Below are 20396 nucleotides of genomic sequence, written 5' to 3' on the forward strand. Positions count from 1 at the left end.
AGTTTTTAATCAGATCATGCTGATAGCATTCAATAAGGGTCCATACAAGAGACTGTGAACAAAAATGAGAGCACATGGAATTGGAGGCAACCTATTGGCTTACCCTCCACACCTCTCTCTGAACCTGAACATCAGTTCGTCGATGCTCCAAGCAGACTCTACCTCAACTAGGTCAACCTTATCCCATCACAGCACCTCTGACTTTAACTTTGGACTCCCTCCTATTGTCTCCTCTATTCCATGTTTATTACTGGGACATACCGATCGTAATCTTGCTATGTAACCGTGCCTATGTAACTTGAGTTTCCCTGTGTTCATTCGTGCGCAAGTTTTGGCTGCCACTCCCGACAGAGCCCATCGCTTCTATTTACCCTTTTGTCTTCACCACTCCTAGGCCCCTCTCTCCTGTCGTCATGCCTCCTTTCATTTTTCCCCTCTCAAGTACCCTGCCCCCCCCCACATCCCTACCCCCAACCCTTCAGCACTCCTCAATCTTCCTACCCTCCTGCCATCATCCCTGGCTTGACTCCCTCTCAGATAAGCCTACAGCTTCTCTCTGTGCCTCTTTTGGCATCCTCCGAAGGGCCCATCGAGGCACTTGTCGCTGCTTCCCTTACGAGCAGTAAACCCAACTGCCCCATTGTACTGTCTCACCGACTTTCCTGCCCAGTGTGCCCGATGGAGGCTAATCTTACCAATCTCCTTCCCTCTCACCCCTCCCAGTGCTGACCCTATGGACTCTGCCAGCAGATCAGCTATCACCGCCCCTCTCCACATTGCCCTCCAGAATGTCCGTTCACTTGTGAACAACGCCCTGGCTGTCCACGAGCTTATTGTGGATGATTGCATCGACATCGTGGCCTTGACGGAAACCTGGCTGACAGGTGATGGCACCTTCCCCCTTAATGAAGCCTCACCGCCTGGCTATACCTTCCACCACTTGCCCCACCCAGATCGCCGCAGTAATGGTGTGGCCTTTATCACCAAATCACACCTTGGTCTGACACCCCCCCCCCCTACTTCTCTGGTACCTTCTCATCCTTTGAGCCTCTCACCTCACCTTTAAACTTCTCGATCTCTACTGCCCACCCAAGTGCCACGCCAAGTTTCTCACTGAGATATCTTCACTGTTTTCCTCCCTCAGCCTCGTAACCGAGCGACTTCTCATCCTCGGTGATTTCAACCTCCATCTCAACTCATCGTGCTCTCTCTCCTCTGAGTTCACTGCCCTCCCATCCTCCCTTAATCTCTCTCTCCATATAAACTCCCCTACCCATATTCACAGCCACCCCCTCAACCTTGCCATCTCAGGTGGCCTCTCTACTCTCGTTGTGTCAATTGCAGATAAGGCCATCTCTGATCACTTCCTTGTATCCCTCTCCACTCACCTCCCCCTGCCCATCTCAACCCCACTTCCTTCTGTGTTTGCCCCTGGAAAAAACTCTCCCCCAAGTTACTTACAACGGCACTTTCAAATTCCCAACTGTCCAGCCTTTGGCCCTCCATTCACCATGACATTTCTGCAGCACCGATCTGCTCAATCACTCCCTCACCTCCACCTTTGATACCCTTGTACCCATTAAAACCATTACACTCTCTCACCCTGGTCATTCCCCCTGTTATGGCCCTCATCTCCGCTCCCTGAAGTTCAAGGGACACAGACTTGAACGTTAAACGGACAACTGGTTCAGCCATTCATCATCAGATCTGCTGGACCACATAAAGCACTATCGGGTCCTGCTCTCCTCTGCCAAAACTGCTCACTATTCCAGGACTATCCTGGAATGCAAAAATAACCTCCTGGCTTCTCTCATCCACTACAAACCATTTTCTGAAACTCCTCTCCCCTGCCTCCTCCACCCTCACCTCCTACAACAAATGCCCGGAGTTCATGAACTTCTTTGTCACTAAATTTAAGACCATCTGTTCAGCTGCTTCTGCCGCTTTCCTCTCTTCCCCTAGCCACCAAGCCAAACTTCCTCTATGGCTCCGCCCTGCCCTAGCCCTGAACTTGCATCTCTCTCTAGTTTCTTTCCGATGTTCCATCCTCTCCGAGCTCATCTTCACCATGAGACCCACCTCCTGCTCCCTTGACTCTATTCCTACCAAACATTGACCACCCAACTTCCCTTCCTGGCCCCCATGTCAGCTGATATTGTTAACGGTTCCCTCTCTTCAGGTACAATCCTCCTTCTCCTTTAAATACTACACCCAGCTCTACCTCGCCACTACTTCTTTTGACCACCCCCCCATCCCCATTGTCTGATTTGTTATATTGCTTGTCGGACATCTAGTACTGGATGAGCAAAAATTTCCTCCAACTAAATATTGGGAAGACCGAAGCCATTCTCTTTGGTCCCTGCCGCAAACTCTGTTTCCTAGTCACTGACTCCATCCCTCTCCCTGGCCACTGTCTGAGGCTGAACCAGACCGTTCGCAACCTTGGCCTCCTATTTGACCCTGAGATGAGCTTCCGACCACATCTCCGCTCCATCAACCAGTCTGCCTACTTCCACCTCCGTAACATCGCCCATCTCCGCCCTTCCTCAGCTTATCTGCTGCTGAAACCCTCATTCATGTATTTGTTACTTCTAGACTTCACTATTCCAATGCTCTCCTGGCTGGCCTCCCATCTTTCACCCTCCATAAACTTGAGCTCATCCAAAACTCTGCTGCCTGTATCCTAACTCGCACCAAGTCCCATTCACCCATCATCCCTGTGCTCGCTGACCTACTTTGGCTCCCGGTCCGGGAACACCTCGATTTTAAAATTCTCATCCTTGTTTTCAAATCCCTCCATTGCCTCGCCCCTCCCTATCTCTGTAACCTTCTCCAGCCTACAACCTTTCATGATCTCTGTGCTCCTCCAATTCCTGCCTCTTACATATCCACGATTTTAATCACTCCACCATTGGCGGCTGTGCCTTTAGTTGCCTAGGCCTTAAGCTCTGGCTCTCTGCCTCTCTCTCTTCCTTTATGACCGCTAAATGACACAAGGGTAGGTAGGGAAGTAAGTTGTGAAGAGGCCATAAGGAGTCTGCAAAGGGCTATAGATAGGTTAAGTGATTGGGAAAAAATTTGGCAGATGAAGTATAATGTGGGAAAATACAAACTTGTCCATTTTGGCAGGAAGAATAGAAAAGCAATATATTATTTAAATGGAGAGAGATTGCAGAACTCTGAGGTACAGAGGGATCTGGGTGTCCGAGTACATGAATCACAAAAAGTTGGTATTCAGGTTCAGTAAGTGATTAGGAAAGCAAATGGAATGTTGACATTTATTGCAAGAGGAATGGAATATAAAAGTAGAGATGTTTTGCTACAGTTGTACAGGGTATTGGCAAGACCACATCAAGAACACTGTGTGCAGTTTTGGTCTCCTTATTTAAGAAAGGACATAATTGCTTTGGAGGCGGTTCAGAGAAGGTTCACTCGACTGATTCCTGGGATGAGGGGGTTATCTTATGAGGAAAAGTTGGACTAGTTGGGCCTGGACACACTGAAGTTTAGAAGAATGAGAGGTGATTTTATTGAAACATAAAAGATCCAGAGGGGACTAGAAGGGGTAGATGCTGAGAGGATGTTTTCCATTGTGGGAGAGACTAGAACTAGGGGACAGAGTTTAAAAATAAGGGGTCTCCCATTTAAGAAGGAGATGAGGAGAATTTTTTTCTCTCAGAGGGTCGTGAGTCTGTGGAACTCCCTTCCCCAGAGAGCAGTGGAGGCAGGGTCATTGAATATTTTTAAGGCTGAGTTAGATAGATTCCTGATTAACAAGGGAGTCAAAGGTTATAGTAGGTAGACGGGACAGTAGGGTTGAGGTCACAATCAGATCAGCCATGAACTTATCAAATGGCAGAGCAGGCTCGAGGGGCCGAACGGCCTGCTCCTGCTCTTAATTCGTATGTTTGTATGTTCGTATGTAAAACCTACCTCTTTGACCAAACTTTTGGTCACCTGTCCTAATATCTCTTCATGTGGCTTGGTGTCAATTTTATTTATTAATTGCTCTTGTGAAGCGCCTTAGGATGGCTTACAATGTTAAAGGTGCTATATAAATGCAAGTTGTTGTTGTTGTAGGGTTAACTTTTAAATACTTGTCCAAAAGGCAAGACACTTTCTAGAATTCCTTACCAATACTTTTGCATGAATCACATACCAAATTTTATACAATCACTTATCTTCCATACTGTTGTGCTAGTTTCAAAGCATTCCAAATACGATACAGTTATAGATGCTGGTGAGATGGTTGCAGCACTAATACAATTAACGTAACTTAGTTAAGCAACTAGGCACAGAAATTTAATTACTCAAAAATTAACTGCTAATATCAGGTTCTGTCTTTCTTCCCAACCGTGACAACAGTGATCGCCATCATTTGCCTCAAAAACATTGTATAAGTCCTATTTTGCACTATCATTAAGTGACTACTTAGCACATTAGTTTAGAAGCATTGGACAATCACTGGTAATTAGCATTAGTACAGCTGTGGGAAATTTGAAGCCGATAAAACAATGATTAGCCAGAAATTTAAGAGTGCAAATACTGCCCATAAACAGAAACTATTGTCACATTACAAGAACTGAGCCTGGCTACAGGTTTAAAAAATACATGCACGTATATTCATTAATGGTGATATTCCTATGATCATTTATTTTGAGAAGGCATAAGGCTCTCAATATTTGAATGCCTTGTGTAGATTTTCAGCAATTTCATAAGGGCAGCATCTCACAATTACTAAATGTGTTACAATTTTTAAAATTGTATTTTCACAAGTTTTAGTTACATCTATTTTTTTAACAAAGCCATTGTGCATTCTGATTACATAGTTCTTGTGGGAGGTGTACATTGATATATTATGGTTTAATTCATAGAATTTACAACACGGAAACAGGTCATCTATGTCGGTGTTTATCCTCCATGTGAACAAACAGTCCAAATTATTTACCCACCCTGTTTCCTTTTCCCTTCATCTACTAATCCGCCTCAACCATTAACTCTGGCTGGGCTTCACATAACCCTGCTTCTTTCCTCACTAACAAAGTATATTTTGCTATTAGGACCCCCCGCACTCCGCCAATCCCATGGCAGTGTCACTACTGGTTATTAGCAGTCACATGACTACTTCTGCCTTATTTTAAGTGTCCACTGTCCCATTGGTTGGATTTTCCCTGATCAGATGCATTGGTCTTTCAGCAGGAGGAGGGGAGCTCAGACTACTGTCCTACTGTGACAGAGTGAGTGCCTATTCTACGATTGCATGTGAACTTCATGAAAGATAGTAATAGAGTTACCCATGGTTTCTCCTTCTTTGCGTTTTCTCCTTCGAGGGGCTTTAGAGATTCCCTAGCCAGGATTATGCTTTTGATCTTTTCGTAGGTGGTTCATGCCTGCATTGAGAGTGGGATAACAATCTGACAGGAGAGAGCAGTATATGTCCAGTAGCTTGGCTCTGGAGGACAAACTTGATACTGAAGGCCTTCCAGTTCCAGAATATTTTAGGGCACAGCTATGTGAAGATGGAGATATCCCTGCCTTGGAGGTACACCTCACCCTTGGCTGTGGTTCTGGACAATCATTCTTGATCTGGAAGTTGTCCAACTGCAGTGGAACGCCCCCAAGGAAATTTAGATCTGCGGGTATGGAGACCAGTATTTCGAGCATTCCATCTAGCTTCAGGTCCAATCTGATGTCCAGGGTGAGGAAACATTGAAAAATGTTCTGGATGAAACCGATCAGCCTATTTTTCTCCTTACCTTTGGTGATCCCCAAAATGTGGATGTTTTGGTTCCAGTCACAACTTGGTTTCCCCCTAATTTTCTTTTTTATTGGTTCATGGGATGTGGGTGTCGCTGGCAAGGCCAGCATTTATTGCCCATCCCTAATTGCCCTTGAGAAGATGGTGGTGAGCCGCTGCAGTCCGTGTGGTGAAGGTTCTCCCACAGTGCTGTTAGGTAGGGAGTTCTAGGATTTTGACCCAGCGACGATGAAGGAATGGCGATATATTTCCAAGTCGGGATGGTGTGTGACTTGGAGGGGAACATGCGGGTGGTGTTGTTCCCATGTGCCTACTGCCTTGTCCTTCTAGATGGTAGCGGTTGCGGGTTTGGGAGGTGCTGACGAAGCAGCCTTGGCGAGTTGCTGCAGTGCATCCTGTGGATGGTACACACTGCAGCCATGGTGCGCCAGTGGTGAAGGGAGTGAATGTTTAGGGTGGTGGATGGGGTGCCAATCAAGCAGGCTGCTTTGTCCTGGATGGTGTCGAGCTTCTTGAGTGTTGTTGGAGCTGCATTCATCCAAGCAAGTGGAGAGTATTCTATCACACTCCTGACTTGTGCCTTGTAGATGGTGGAAAGGCTTTGGGGAGTCAGGAGGTGAGTCACTTGCCGCAGAATACCCAGCCTCTGACCTGCTCTTTGTAGCCACAGTATTTATGTGGCTGGTCCAGTTAAGTTTCTGGTCAATGGTGACCCCCAGGATGTAGATGGTGGGAGATTTGGCGATGGTAATGCCATTAAATGTGAAGGGGAGGTGGTAAGATGCTGTCTTGTTGAAGGTGGTCATTGCCTGGCAGTTGTCTGGCACGAATGTTACTTGCCACTTATCAGCCCAAGCCTGGCTGTTGTCCAGAACTAGCTGTATGCGGGCACGGACTGCTTCATTATCTGAGGGGTTGTGAATGGAACTGAACATTGTGCAATCGTCAACGAGCATCCCCATTTCTGTCCTTATGCTGGAGGGAAGGTGATTGATGAAGCAGCTGAAGATGGTTAGGCTTAGGACACTGTCCTGAGGAACTCCTGCAGCAATGTTCTGGGGCTGAGATGATTGGCCTCCAACAAGCACTACCATCTTCCTTTGTGCAAGTTATTACTCCAGCCACTGGACAGTTTTCCCCTGATTCCCTTAAATTCTACTAGGGCTCAATTTTACTAGGGCTCCTTGGTGCCACACTCGTCAAATGCTGCCTTGATGTCAAGGGCAGTCACGCTCACCTCACCTCTGGAATTCAGCTCTTTTGTCCGTGTTTGGACCAAGGCTGTAATGAGGCCTGGAGCCGAATGGTCCCGGCGGAACCCAAACTGAGCATCGGTGAGCAGGTTATTGGTAAGTAAGTGCCGCTTGATAGCACTGACGACGACATCTTCCATCACTTTGCTGATGACTGACAGTAGGCTGATGGGGCGGTAATTGGTCGGATTGGATTTGTCCTGCTTTTTGTGGACACATCATACCTGGGCAATTTTCCACATGGTCGGGTAGATGCTAGTGTTGTAGCTGTACTGGAACAGCTTGGCTAGAGACACGGCTAGTTCTGGAGCATAAGTCTTCAGCACTACAGCCTTGCTGTTGGCGAGACCGATGGCCTTTGCTGTATCCAGTGCACTCAGCCGTTTCTTGATATCACGTGGAGCGAATTGAATTGGCTGAAGACTGGCTTCTGTGATGGCAGGGATATCGGGAGAAGGCCGAGATGGATCATCCACTCGGCACTGCAAATGCTTCAGTCTTGCCTTGTGCATTCACGCGCTGGACTCTGCCATCATTGAGGATGGGAATGTTCACAGAGCCTCCACCTTCTGTTAATTGTCCACCACCATTCACGACTCGATGTGGCAGGACTGCAGAGCTTTGATCTGATCTGTTGTTTGTGGAATCGCTGAGCTCTGTCTGTAGCATGTTGCTTCTGCTGTTTAGCATGCATGTAGTCCTGAGTTGTAGCTTCACCAGGTTGGCACCTCATTTTTCGGTATGCCTGGTGCTGCTCCTGGCATGGTCTTCTGCATTCATCGAACCAGGGTTGATCCCCTGGCTTGTTGGTAATGGTAGCGTGAGGAATATGCCGGGCCATGAGGTTAGATTGTGCTGGAATACAATTCTGCTGCTGCTGATGGTCCACAGCACTTCATGAATGCCTAGTTTTGAGCTGCTAGATCTGTTCTGAATCTATCCCATTTAGCATGGTGGTAGTGCTACACATGTTGGATGGTGTCCTCAGTGTGAAGATGGGACTTCGTCTCCACAAGGACTGTGCGGTGGTCACTCCTACCAATACTGTCATGGACAGATGCATCTGCGACAGGTAGATTGGTGAGGACGAGGTCAAGCAGGTTTTTCCCTCGTCTGGCCTAGTCTGGCAGCTATGTCCTTCAGGACTCGGTCAGTCATGGTGCCACTGAGCCACTCTTGGTGATGGATAGTGTAGTCCCCCATCCAGAGTACATTCTGTGCCCTTGCTACCCTCAGTGCTTCCTCCAAGTGGTGCTCAATGTGGAGGAGAATTGATTCATCTGCTGAGGGTAGGTGGTAATCAGCAGGAGGTTCCCTTGCCCATGTTTGGCCTGATGCCATGAGATTTCATGGGGGTACGAGTCAATGTTCAGGACTCCCAGGATTACTCCCTCCTGACTGTATACCACTGTCCCACCACCTCTGGTGGGTCTGTCCTGCCCGTGGGACAGGACATGCCCAGGGATGGTGATGGGAGTCTGGGACATTTGCTGAAAGGTATGATTCTGTGAGTATGGCTATGTCAGGCTGTTGCTTGGCTAGTCTGTGGGACAGCTCTCCCAATTTTGGCACACGTCCCCAGATGTTAGTGAGGAGGACTTTGCAGGGTCGACTGGGCTTGGTTTGCCTTTGTCATGTCCGGTGCCTAGTGATTCGACCAGTTTTATTCTTATTGTGACTTTCTGCAGCGAGATTGTATAACTGAGTGGCTTGCTCCGCCATTTCAGAGGGCAATTAAGAATTAATCACATTGCTGTGGGTTTGGAGTCACTTATAGGCAAGTTTCCTTCCCGATGTGGGATTAGTGAACCAGATGGGTTTTTATGACAATCCAGTAGTTTCATGGCCATCCTTACTGATACTACTTCTTTTTTCCCAGGTTTAATTTAAATTCCCCAGCTGCTTTGGCAGGGTTTGAACTCATAACTCTGGATTATTAATCCAGGCCTCTGGATTACTTGTCCAGTAACATAACCACTATGCTACTCCTATGATTGTGACTTTTTCACTGCCACAGGCTTTTGGTGTTCCGTCTGTGCTTTTGCACTGCAACAATCACCCCAAGTTGCACCTAGATGTTCACAGTAGGCATAGGATATTTTCAGAATTTATTTTTTGCAGGTTCTCCTGGGAGACATTTTATATATTTTTTAAGACACACACACACACACAGGGACTGAAATCTCCATTTCGTCTGTTTGCCAAGTTATATCACCTAAAGATAGCTTTTTAAAAAAATATATATCTAGTTCTAATTTTGAGTAAAAATCAACAAATACTCAATGGAATGGATTTCTGAATTCAATGCTACACTCAGCCAGTCAATCCATCAGGAATGGTTCATTTTGCACACATCTCATTAGCACATTATGATTAAGATAGCCAGCTGCATTTCCTTGTTTTTCTAAACATCTGTGCAACCAAGTGTTCATAATGACTGGCGCACTTGTGGTGGGGAGCTCATTATCAGTCTTGTATGACAGCTTCAGCTACTTTACTGAAAATTAGACTCCACACTTCTAGAGCATGTTCCTTACAAAATAGCTATAGTCTTCGTGTATTATGGAGTCTCAACAAATTATAAAGTTTAGAGATACTAGAAAGCTTTAGATTTTCACAACTTAGAAAACATCTGTGGTTGTAAAGCAGCATGTTTTTAGAACTGTCAGCTGTTTAGAAATAATATTCTGCTATGCTGTGGCCATTGATAATGTGGCAGCTTGCCTTAGTTGGTAGCATACACCTGTGAGTTAGAAGTTGTGGGTTCAAGCCCCAATTCAGGAATTGAAAACAATCTGACACTGCAGTGCAGCACTGGCAAAGCAGCATTGTTGGAAAAGCTATCTTTCAGATATATTAAACTAAAAGGCCCATTCAGTTGGACAAGGATCCCATCATACTACTCAAAAACACCAGGGAGTTCTCCCAGTGTCCTAACCAATATTCCTCTCACAACCAACTCTTAAATGAGATGAACAATTAGTCAACCTGTTGTTATTTGTGGGACCTTGCTTGCTGCCTATTTGCCAACATAAGAGTGACTGCACATCAAAAGTAATTCACTGGTTGTGAAGCACGTTGAGACGTATTGAGAATGTGATAAAGTGCTATATTTCTAATTTGTTAATTCTTTCTAATTACATTCTACCAAAAAAAATCAACCCCTGAGGTTTCAGCAAAAAACTCAAGCTGTCATGGTAGTTCCTTACTCACCTAATGTTCTTGATCACATCACCTGTAAAAGAGATTTGCATAAACTTGCTTCATAACTCACTTCATCATTCCATCAACAAAATGCACCCTGCTGGTCCTCCAAACATCTTGGATTCCTGGTACAACCTTCCATACCTCCATAATTCATGATCCATACCCAGCAAGTTAACACCCCATGTTTGCAAACCTCCTGACGCTGGCCCCCAAAACCAAGCTATGCATGACTTACCCCCATGCAAATTCTCAGGAGCCATTGCACACTCAGGGCTCCAACATATGCAAAGGAACAGGCTTTTTCCCTCATAAAAACCCATTTACCAATACATTTTCAGAAGAGTATACCGTTCACAAAAATTACAGTTTAAAAAAACTTAAGGAAAAAGGACAGATACTGTTTAGTGTCTTGTGCAAAATGGGTGTTGGGTTTGCCAAGTTTGCGATGGCATCTCAAAGTAATTAATTGTATGTGAAGTATTGATAGACAAACAATATAAATGCAAATCCATTCTTTTTTCTCACCATGCTACAGTTCAATTACATTGTGAGCATAAAAATGAGGGAAAATCCACAAACTAATATAGCCAACTTGTTGAATTCTTGCACCAAAAAAGGAGGTACAAATTTCATAAAACCTAATTTTTTTATAAACAATAACTTGTTTCATTAGGAAGACAATTGCAAAAGCTATTTTATATACTTATAGATTGTATTGAGATTTGGAAAGTCCAGTAGATATATATTTAGTTGCATCAGGTTCCATTTTGTTCATCAGTACTTTGTAGCAGCAGAGTTGTATATACTTAAAGGCATTCATACCGCTGGCAACTACTGTGGTCTTGAAGGTAGCTAAGCAGGGCCGGGAAGAACGCCATATAGGGTTGCTGCCCTTGGGAGGATTTTGAAATTGGAGATAAAGTGTTCTCCTCGGGTGAGAGGTGGTGGAAAGACAACAAAACATGAAGCTAGTGAAAGAGGAATGGGAAAGGATGGAATTGGTGTGGGAAAGAATGCCATTTTCTGCAAAAAAATTGAAGGAACCCAGTTTAGCTTAAGGCTAATTCTCAAAATGGTCTTGCTACAAATAAATTGGCATACACTTTTCTATTTAAAAAAGTCACATACAACAAGTCTTATTAAATCAGAAATGTCCATAGGTGATCACTAAATAAATTCTAATGGATTATATTTTAATCTTGTAGGTGTTGATTTAGCTTGCATTATATAGAATGTACAGCACAAACAGGCCATTGGGTCCAACTGATCTATGCCAGTGTTTATGCTTCACATGAGTCTCCTCCCACCCTACTTCATCTAACCTTTTAAGGAATAGAAGGATATGCTGATAAGGTCAGAAGAAATGAGGAGGGAGGAAGCTCATGTGGAGCATAAATACCGGCATAGACCAGTTGGGCCAAATGGCCTGTTTTTGTGCTGTACATTCTATGTAACCCTATCCAACATATCCTTCTATTCCTTTCTCCCTCACATACTTGTCCAGCTTCCCCTTAAATGCAACTACACTATTTGCCTCAACTATTCCTTGTGGTAGTGAGTTCCACATTCTAACCACTCTCTGGGGTAAAGAAGTTATTCCTGAATTCCTTATTGGATTTATTAGAGACTATCTTATATTTATTGCTCCTAGTTTTTGTCTCCCCAACAAGTAGAAACATCTTCTCTATGTCTACCCCATCAAACCCCTTCATAATTTTAAAGACCCCTACCAGATTACTTTTGCACATCAAGAAATTTTAAATAATTCATTTTAAAGTTTTATTAAGTGGACAGTTCAATAACCCAAATAAAATTTTACATTTTTAACAAATATATTGACATCTGCAATGAATTAAGATCAATTAGAAGGAAAAAATGTTGTTTGCAGTTCAATTTTATACAATTCAAAATCAAGTCATAAAAACCAAGGACACTTATTAAAAATTTCTCTGGTATTCAGACTCCTGTTAAGAGTACTGATTACATTCCCAGTATCCATGAGCAGAAGTTGGCTTTTCTCTAGTTTGAGTAAGGTGCAGTCATCAGTATTACTTGATGCTGTCAGTTTGCACCACTCGCAAAGCAGACACTGCTTTCAATCTGTATCTGCAGTATACACGAATACAAAGATTTACTTTAGCATAGATTCATCACCAATTTATAAATACAATATAAAAATAGTTCATTTTTAAATGTCTTTATATGTGGGCAGATTATCAGACAAATGTTTATCCACAGAATTCTGCTATCCTAGGCTTCATTTTGCAACATGTTTTCAAAATTCTTACCATTTCGGTTCATAGTTGAACACTAAATTTAAATCAAGATCAAGAATATTCATGCTAAGTGGAGCAATTAAGAAGCCAAACATCAAGCCGCCTTATTTGGAATGGGACACTAGTGAAACAAATAAATACAATTTTGTTCCTTAAACCGGTAACTAGATTTTTATTTCATATTATAACATAACATAACTCACATTTTTAGATCCACATCCTGCTCTTGACCAATACTAAGAATGCCTTGCATTCTACTCATTTCCTAAAATATCCTTCAGTTGTCGCCCTTTCTTCTCCCATGTCTAGTCTTCCTGCTCCTCCCTACTTCAACCAAAATATTAGTAACAGGGCTTTATAGCATCCATTTTTAGAGATGCTCTACCTCCCTCAGCCTAGATATTAGCATAACTGATTTAGCTCTCAGCGCTCAGACATATGTTCAACAAGTCGGGGCAGGCAGGAGATGCCAACCAGGGTCCACAAAGTAAAAGTTAACTTTCTGTTCCACTCACCTCAAAGCCCTATTCCTCTGATACAAGTATCCTACCTCCCCCAAAAAATTCCTCAAATCTTTCATACCAACAGGTTTGTTATAGCTTTGCCAGAATAAGCAGTTTGAGATAAAGTACAAACGCTCTGCTTCAAAGTTGATTACGATTAGGGGCTGTGCCATTTTCTATTTTATCACACAGTACTACACCAGCCCAATATCCTGCTTCCACAACATTTTCAATGAGTTTCTTGATTATTGCTGTACATGAAAAGCCCCTCAATGATTTATCCCTGCTTTCCTGCCTTATTCTTTGAGCTCTAATGTACAAACCTTTTTTCTTAGAGATGTCTCAGTCACTCATTGCTATTCAGCAGCATTTTAAATGGCATCACAATTATGTTTAAAACATTTCACATGATTATATTTATACCAAATGCTGAAACTGTTAGTACTTTACATTCAAGAATTTCAACTAATCATTTTCTTTCATACCATATCACTCACTTGAGATCTTGACAAAGTCACAGGATTTCCAGGTTACAAACACTAAAGCAACATTGGATTTTGGCACATAAGAATTGACAAGGTAGCTTTTTTAAAAATAGAATTTTCCTTCTATTCTGAAAAATACCAGCAGAATTTTAAATTAAATGAAGTCAGGACTAGTGGCTTTCCAGTAGAATTTATTGCTTGATATTTCAAATATATTCCCCGTTAAGTTCACAGTGACACCTACTGGATTTCAGCTGTACATAAATTTTCACCTACATTATTTCCTTTCAATGGTCATTAAAAACAGCAGGGTCTTTTAATTATACAGCAAGTACCGACCTGGTGGTCTGCAAATTGTACAGGCTAGAAAAAATTACAGTCAAGATACCACCTAAAGATGCAACAAATAAGTAACTGAACAGCATACATGCTGTACTAGAAACAAACCTCAGCTGGAGAGGGGGAGAAGAGAGGGAACTGAATCTGTACTTGATAAAATAATTTATTTTCCATTTACATCAAAAGTAACCCCATTGTGTAACAATGTAGTAAACCATCCAATTGTATTAAAGGTTATGTATTTACTTCATCCCTACAATTATGTACAAAGGTTTAAAGCTCCTTGAGATGTGATCATGCCAGTCTATCCTTTATAATGTTTTAATTTCAGAACAAGCTGTCTGCAGCTGAATAAATACATTAATCAACTCCTGCTTTGGCAAAGGTCTGTAGTTAAGAAGACTCAGAAGAAGCTTGTGCATCTGTGGAAATGGAAGATGGTTCTTCATTGTTTGTAGGTGATGCAGTTGCCTGGATGTCAGCAGTAGTTGTCATGGAAACCATTGCAGTATCCAAAATGAGCGCAGGGGTTTGTTCAGCAGGCGGTGCAGAAGCAGAAACATGAAAACCACCTACTCTTGGAGAGATGGCTGAAATTGTTTCAGTTAGACCAGCCTTTGCGCCAGTAATAAAGGATGATTGTGAGGGAAACATGGTAGGCATTGTTAGAGGGGGTATTCCAGGAAGATTTAGTGGCGGCAGCTGAGCAGCTGATGGAAAACCTAGGAGAAAAACATCACAATAAAATATACTACAATGATGTCATATTTTATATACCCTAATTCAGAAAAGGCTTCATGTGCAGTACAGTGCTAATGCAACTGAATTTATGATATTCAGAGAATAGAATTTATTCATCACATGTATATTTTTAAAAGCAAAAACTGAATGTCTTTTTTTAAAAAAAAGGTGAAGCAGAAAGTAGCAGTTTTCAATTAAGTGAAAGCACAGTGCTGCAGCAGGTTGGTGTACTGACACATTAACATGCAGTACTACAATAATTTTCCACAATGAGAGCTCCAAATTATTTGGCATTGACGAGAAGGGGGAGGGGAAGGAAGCAAATTATCCTATTAAGCCTCTCAGTGTCTTGCACAAGAACATCACCAGCAAAGGCCTGGCAGTCCTCACAGATGAATGGTTGGGGGCAGATAGAGATTTAAAAGGAGAAAAGAGAAGAATAACAAACATAAATCATGAGATTATTCTAAAACACTTCCCACTTAAAATTATCAGAATTATATCTTAATAGAATGACAATAGCCCTGTAATTATGCCTGTATAAGTAGTTATGCAGATTGGATAAAGAACATTTACAATACACTTAAACATACCAGTGTTAGTGGGTGGAGGGATCACACCTATTCCTGGTAAGGTCACTGGAGCAAGGTTCTGTAGGGTGATATTCAAGTTGGGTAGGTTGGGCAAATTAGGCAGTCCACTTGGTAATGGCATTAGACCTGTAAATATTGAAAAGTATATGCAATATGCATATTAGCTCATGGGATATTGCAATGTTAACAATGTGAAGAATGCTCCATGTATGGCACCTCTTCAATTTGGTAACTACAGAAAAATGAACAGTACTTACATTACAGAACAGCAACAATTAAGTTTTTGTCCAAATATTGACAGAGAAATGTGTCAAATATTGACAGAGTGTATGATACCCATTAATGCAATCCCCATTCATTACAATACATTTAGAATTTATTTACCTCTCAAAAGGTGATCAACAATTACGTGCATAATTGTACTCTTACATTATCAGGTACTGTGTTCCATTTAAAAATTAACAGTCACTTGTGAATTGTAGTTACAGTATAAATGGACTGATTGTGTGTTATACCAGGGAGCTCGTATTATTGGTTGGATGACAGAAGAAAATTAAAAATATTTTCAAACTATGTATTAGACATAAAGGTGCATATATTAGACTAATGATTTCTCCAAGTAGTCTATATTTTAAACAATTGTATTGAGTCAATGGAAGATGGCAGCCCAGCACATTTTGACAGTATATTACAAAATACATTTACCTCAAAATGGATTGGCAAAGTTTTTTTTCTTTGAAATGCAGTAACGCAAATTAACATCTAGGCAGATAACAAATTTCCCACCAGCAACATACTGAGTTATGATTCTTATCCTATAATTATGGACTTACCAGGTAGGGTAGTATCAACATTTATATTTGTTGGTACTGTACCCGGGGATGAATTCGCAGGTGAAGGCAACAACGGAACTGTTGGAACACCTTACAAAAGTTTTAAAAAAACATAACTTTATTAAAGGAAGTCTTTAAATGTTTTGAACAAACAACTATTGATTTCCCAGCATCTCTTGCAAACATCACAAATATGGAAAATAATGTTTTCTTATAAAATATACGGAATATATGCTCAGATAGTGTTCCTCTTCCACCAGATAAATCTAATGGGTAGAAAATGCAACCTTTTACCAAAAATAAACTGATAGAAATGGGCAAAATGTAGACTGCTAATATGTATTCTTAAGCAGTCATTCTTTTTTTTTTATTATGAGCTGGAAAACCATGAGTAATTGTGTATTGATGGTCCAGTGCATAGAATATAGCAGTGGAAGCTTTCACTGGAACACAAAGCAGAATATGTACCATAATGAAGAACAGCAGGTGAAATGGAAGACAAAGGTCAAGACTAAACAGTGTTGTTACTACAATTTCAATAAAGTGGTACATTAAATTTTTGTATTGACTTTTCAAACTGAAAAATACATAGCACTACAGCTACAGAATTTGTCCTACCAACGTTGATGATCTCTACAGAGACTGTTGAGCTATACAGCATGTGGATGAAGTACTAGTGGTGCTGAAAGTGGTGGAAGCAATGTGAAGTAATAAATTGAGAGTGTGTACAACATTATGGCTTATTGACACAGTGTACCTTTTTTCCCCTAAAGCGTACCAATACACTAAATAAACCTGGTGACTACACTGTGAAATGAATGTCCTGAGCAGTTTTGCCTGTAACTGTCTAAGTTAACTCTTTGTATATTATTTTCACGTAACATCAAGATAAAACACTCTTCTGGCTCACAACCAAAAATAATGTTCTACTACACTGTAATCTCCAGTTTCAAATAATGAATGAAATCTTCAAATGTAGCTCTCAAACTGATTTTTTAAATCAAGCCATTTACGAACATATATTAATTTCAAAATATGGAAATAACAAAGTCTTAAGTACATGAATGTAACTCAATTGATCAAAATATGCAAAATTATAAAGAATATGCTAAAATTGTTTTTCTCTAAACGAGTACTGGTATATAAAGTAGAACAATGTTTGCTTTCATTAGAATATTTATGTTGTGGTGTTCATTGAAAGCTCTTACTCAGAGAAAAGTGGAGAAATCAGTCATTTTCCACAGTTGAAATATTATGCTTTACTGTCAAAGCAATCTTTTGTTTTCCATACTGTGCACTAATTTCAGTGAAACAGACGAGAAAAAGACGACAATCACGGGGCCTACAGTAGTGATCTATTCCATTAAAGGGTTATATCACTTGGGGAGAGGGAAGAGAAGAAATACTTTCAAAATTCTCCCCCACAAAGATTGCTTTATAATTGAGAAGACGCTTCCATTTTTGTTCTGGCAGCAGACAGAAAAAATGAAAAGGCACACTCCGATGATGTACCTGATGGATCCTTACACTACTATTCCAAGCAAGAATCAGCATCTTTCCTGCTCTAGACTGTTGATTCAAATGTAAGTAAATGACATGTTTAAGAGTCTTATCACCATTTTTTTCCCACAGAATAGATCTGGGAAAAAAAGTTACTTTAAATGTAGTATTTTAAAGCATAGTGTATTCAAGCAAGTTAAAAAAGGATCCAAGATGATAGGGAGTTAAGATACTCGTAAGCTAGCTTTGATGTTTCCTCAGACTGTAAATAGTAAGCAATTCGTTAGCTTGTCTCGGTAATTGATAAGCGCCTCACACCCATTGTGTTGGGAAGTTGCTGGTCCTGGGTGCTCAGCAGAAGGCCTGGCGTGCGCACAGCAGCGGGTGTGGCAGGCCTTCCCTCTGGCTGTGAACAGTAAGATAAAAACAGTCAGGCAGAGGATTTTCAAACAGAATGCTCGAGGCTGTCAGGCAGGAGAGAATAGACATAAGTTAGTTTGTCAAGCAAGACAATACACTGTAGCAGAGAAGTGGTCATTATATTTGTATTATTAAGGAAAGTTGTACCAACTGAACGAAGTGAATCCGATTATAACTTATTTTGTATGTTCACTAGCTGTGAAATAAAGCAGCTTAATTTATATCAATCGTCATCTCACCAGGTGCTTACTTGGTCTGGCTTCAGAGAGATGCACAATATCAGGACATAAGGTGGTATGCTATTGTTACCTTTCTCCCCCCCTCCCCCCAGGTTATTCTATCATGCAAGTAAATACAGGACTGAATCAATTCCATAAAAGTAAGATGGTCAGACCACTTACAGGGGCGACTGATGCCACTGAACCAGAGAATGTATCTAATGTAGATCTGAATTTGTAACAGCAAGTCAAAGACTCATTATCAGTGAGGTTTGACTCCCAATTTAAGCTTTTAATTTGTACTTGAGCAATCATGTGGAATGAGCAAATGGAAAGCACGCTAATCCCTGCTCAGATAATATGAACAGCTGCAGCTTGACTCATGAGGTTGAGTAATCTGAGTGGGTCTTTTCTGGTTAGGGAACTCAACAAGGTGAGCAGTCCAGAAGCTGCTTTTAGAACTGCACAACTTGAATTATCTTAGGTAGGCATATATAAAACAATCTTTTCTCAGGTTTTTTTTGGAGGAGAGATTTTCAATCAAAAGTATCAGAGAGTGAAGCCCTTCTTTAACAAATGCCAGTACTTAGGTGAGTGCTACTAACTCATACCTGTATTAAGAACACTGTTGACAGAAGGGGGAGCTGTACCAAGTGAAAGACCTGATAGTCCCTGCTCAAGGCTGGTGTTTGCAGCAGATGGTGAGGTAACAGCAGATAGCTGAACCTACAAAAGATAGCAGTGCTTATCTAACCATCATACAATATAAATTAACTCAAACCTAAAACTGCAGCAAATTATACAGCAGTACAAAATTTAAAAGTATGCTGCTACATCAATTACAGGAGCAAACACAATATTTCAAACATTTAAGTAATCTTTAGCATATTAAAATAGTTTTATGCTATTCACTCAAACGATATAGTACAATGAAAATTTTCCAAATTTTATTAGCATGGGGTAAAGTACCTTACGTATCAAAAGCTTCAGAATTAAAAAAAATAATTTTGTTAACCATAACCACAGCAACCATATATTCAGCAAGACTTGGCAGAATTATTGAGACATATTATGTGCATTTTTAAAATCTAGAACAACAGATTGATTTTAAGAAAAAAAGCATTGTAAAACAGAAGGATTATTATAAGGCCAGAAATGTAGGCATGATTATATGAATAGCTACTGTTTATCTCTGTACAAGTAAATCTCCCACTTCTGAGTTCTGTTCAACTATTCTTTAAAATATTCTCTATAGACTGTTAATGTAAACCCATGTTTTGCACTGTACAAAAATTTGTAAATTACATTAATTCTCAATACTTAAAATGAAAACTGGTCTCGGCAAACTTTTCTTCCTTCAAAAATGTGCACCTTTTCATGAATTCAAACAACTGACTGCTTCTGAAATCCTTGTAATTGTCTTTCAAAATTTCTTACATGAGAATGTAAAGTAAAAAATGTAAAATGCACTAGGAACCTCTCTTACAGCTCATCATATTTTTCAATTCCACACAATAGTAAACCATCAAACTTTTCAATTGCACATAAAGCAAATGTTCCTATAAATGAATCTTCAAGATAAAACATTACCTCTGTGAAGCCATCTTTTAATGGGCTCACTGGTGTACCTGGCTGCTGTCCTGGAAGACTTATTTTTTTCCCCTCTGCGAATGGACGGGTTGGAATTCGATGCAAGTAGCCATATCCAATCCCACACCCTAGGCTTAAAACAATTTGTATACATTATTTACCACATTCTAGAAGACAAATATTAAAATCAGAAACAGAAAATGCTGGAATTACTTAGCAGGTCTGTCAGCTTTTGAAAAGAGGATAGGCTAGATATCCTTCGTCTACCATCAGGGCAAAGGGTCTCTACCAAAATATTAAGTCATCTTTTCTCCTTCCGAATGCTGATGGATAGGATATGTATGTTCAGCCTTTCCTGGTTTTACTTCAGATTTGCATTGTTGCCCTTTTCAAAATGAGTTTTGCACCTTACCTGCCCTCTCCACCCCATGTAGTATTTGGTGTGATAACTACTTCCCGGCAGTTATCTGTGTCTGTATTGTAGACATACAGCTTTAAAGGTTTCCCTTCATGGGTCTCTATCAGAGAGAAGAGATCTTCGGACTAGGAAAAAAAAAAACATTTTTAAATGCATTAGTGATGCTATTTTCTGGGTCCATTCAATGCATATACAAAACACAAAAACATACAACCAAAGTAAGTTAATAAAGGTCTTATCCATTAGTATGCTGTCGTATTTC

General features: G+C 41.0%; 1 protein-coding gene across 1 annotated transcript in view; it reads right to left on the bottom strand.

Annotated features, from left to right (window-relative positions):
* Positions 1–13653: 13653 nt before the first annotated feature.
* gorasp2 (golgi reassembly stacking protein 2) overlaps positions 13654–20396 on the bottom strand; it is a 44422-nt gene continuing 37679 nt past the window's right edge. Inside the window, exons 5-10 of the mRNA XM_067987484.1 lie at positions 20129–20259; positions 19717–19849; positions 18738–18852; positions 15989–16078; positions 15156–15281; positions 13654–14543 (exon numbers count right to left, since the gene is read on the bottom strand). Of these exons, the coding sequence (XP_067843585.1) occupies positions 14215–14543; positions 15156–15281; positions 15989–16078; positions 18738–18852; positions 19717–19849; positions 20129–20259 (924 nt within the window). The 3' untranslated portion in view covers positions 13654–14214. The remainder of the gene's footprint in view (positions 14544–15155; positions 15282–15988; positions 16079–18737; positions 18853–19716; positions 19850–20128; positions 20260–20396) is intronic.

The sequence above is a fragment of the Heptranchias perlo genome, chromosome 7 (assembly GCF_035084215.1).
Source record: "Heptranchias perlo isolate sHepPer1 chromosome 7, sHepPer1.hap1, whole genome shotgun sequence".
In the NCBI taxonomy this organism is placed as follows: Eukaryota; Metazoa; Chordata; class Chondrichthyes; order Hexanchiformes; family Hexanchidae; genus Heptranchias; species Heptranchias perlo.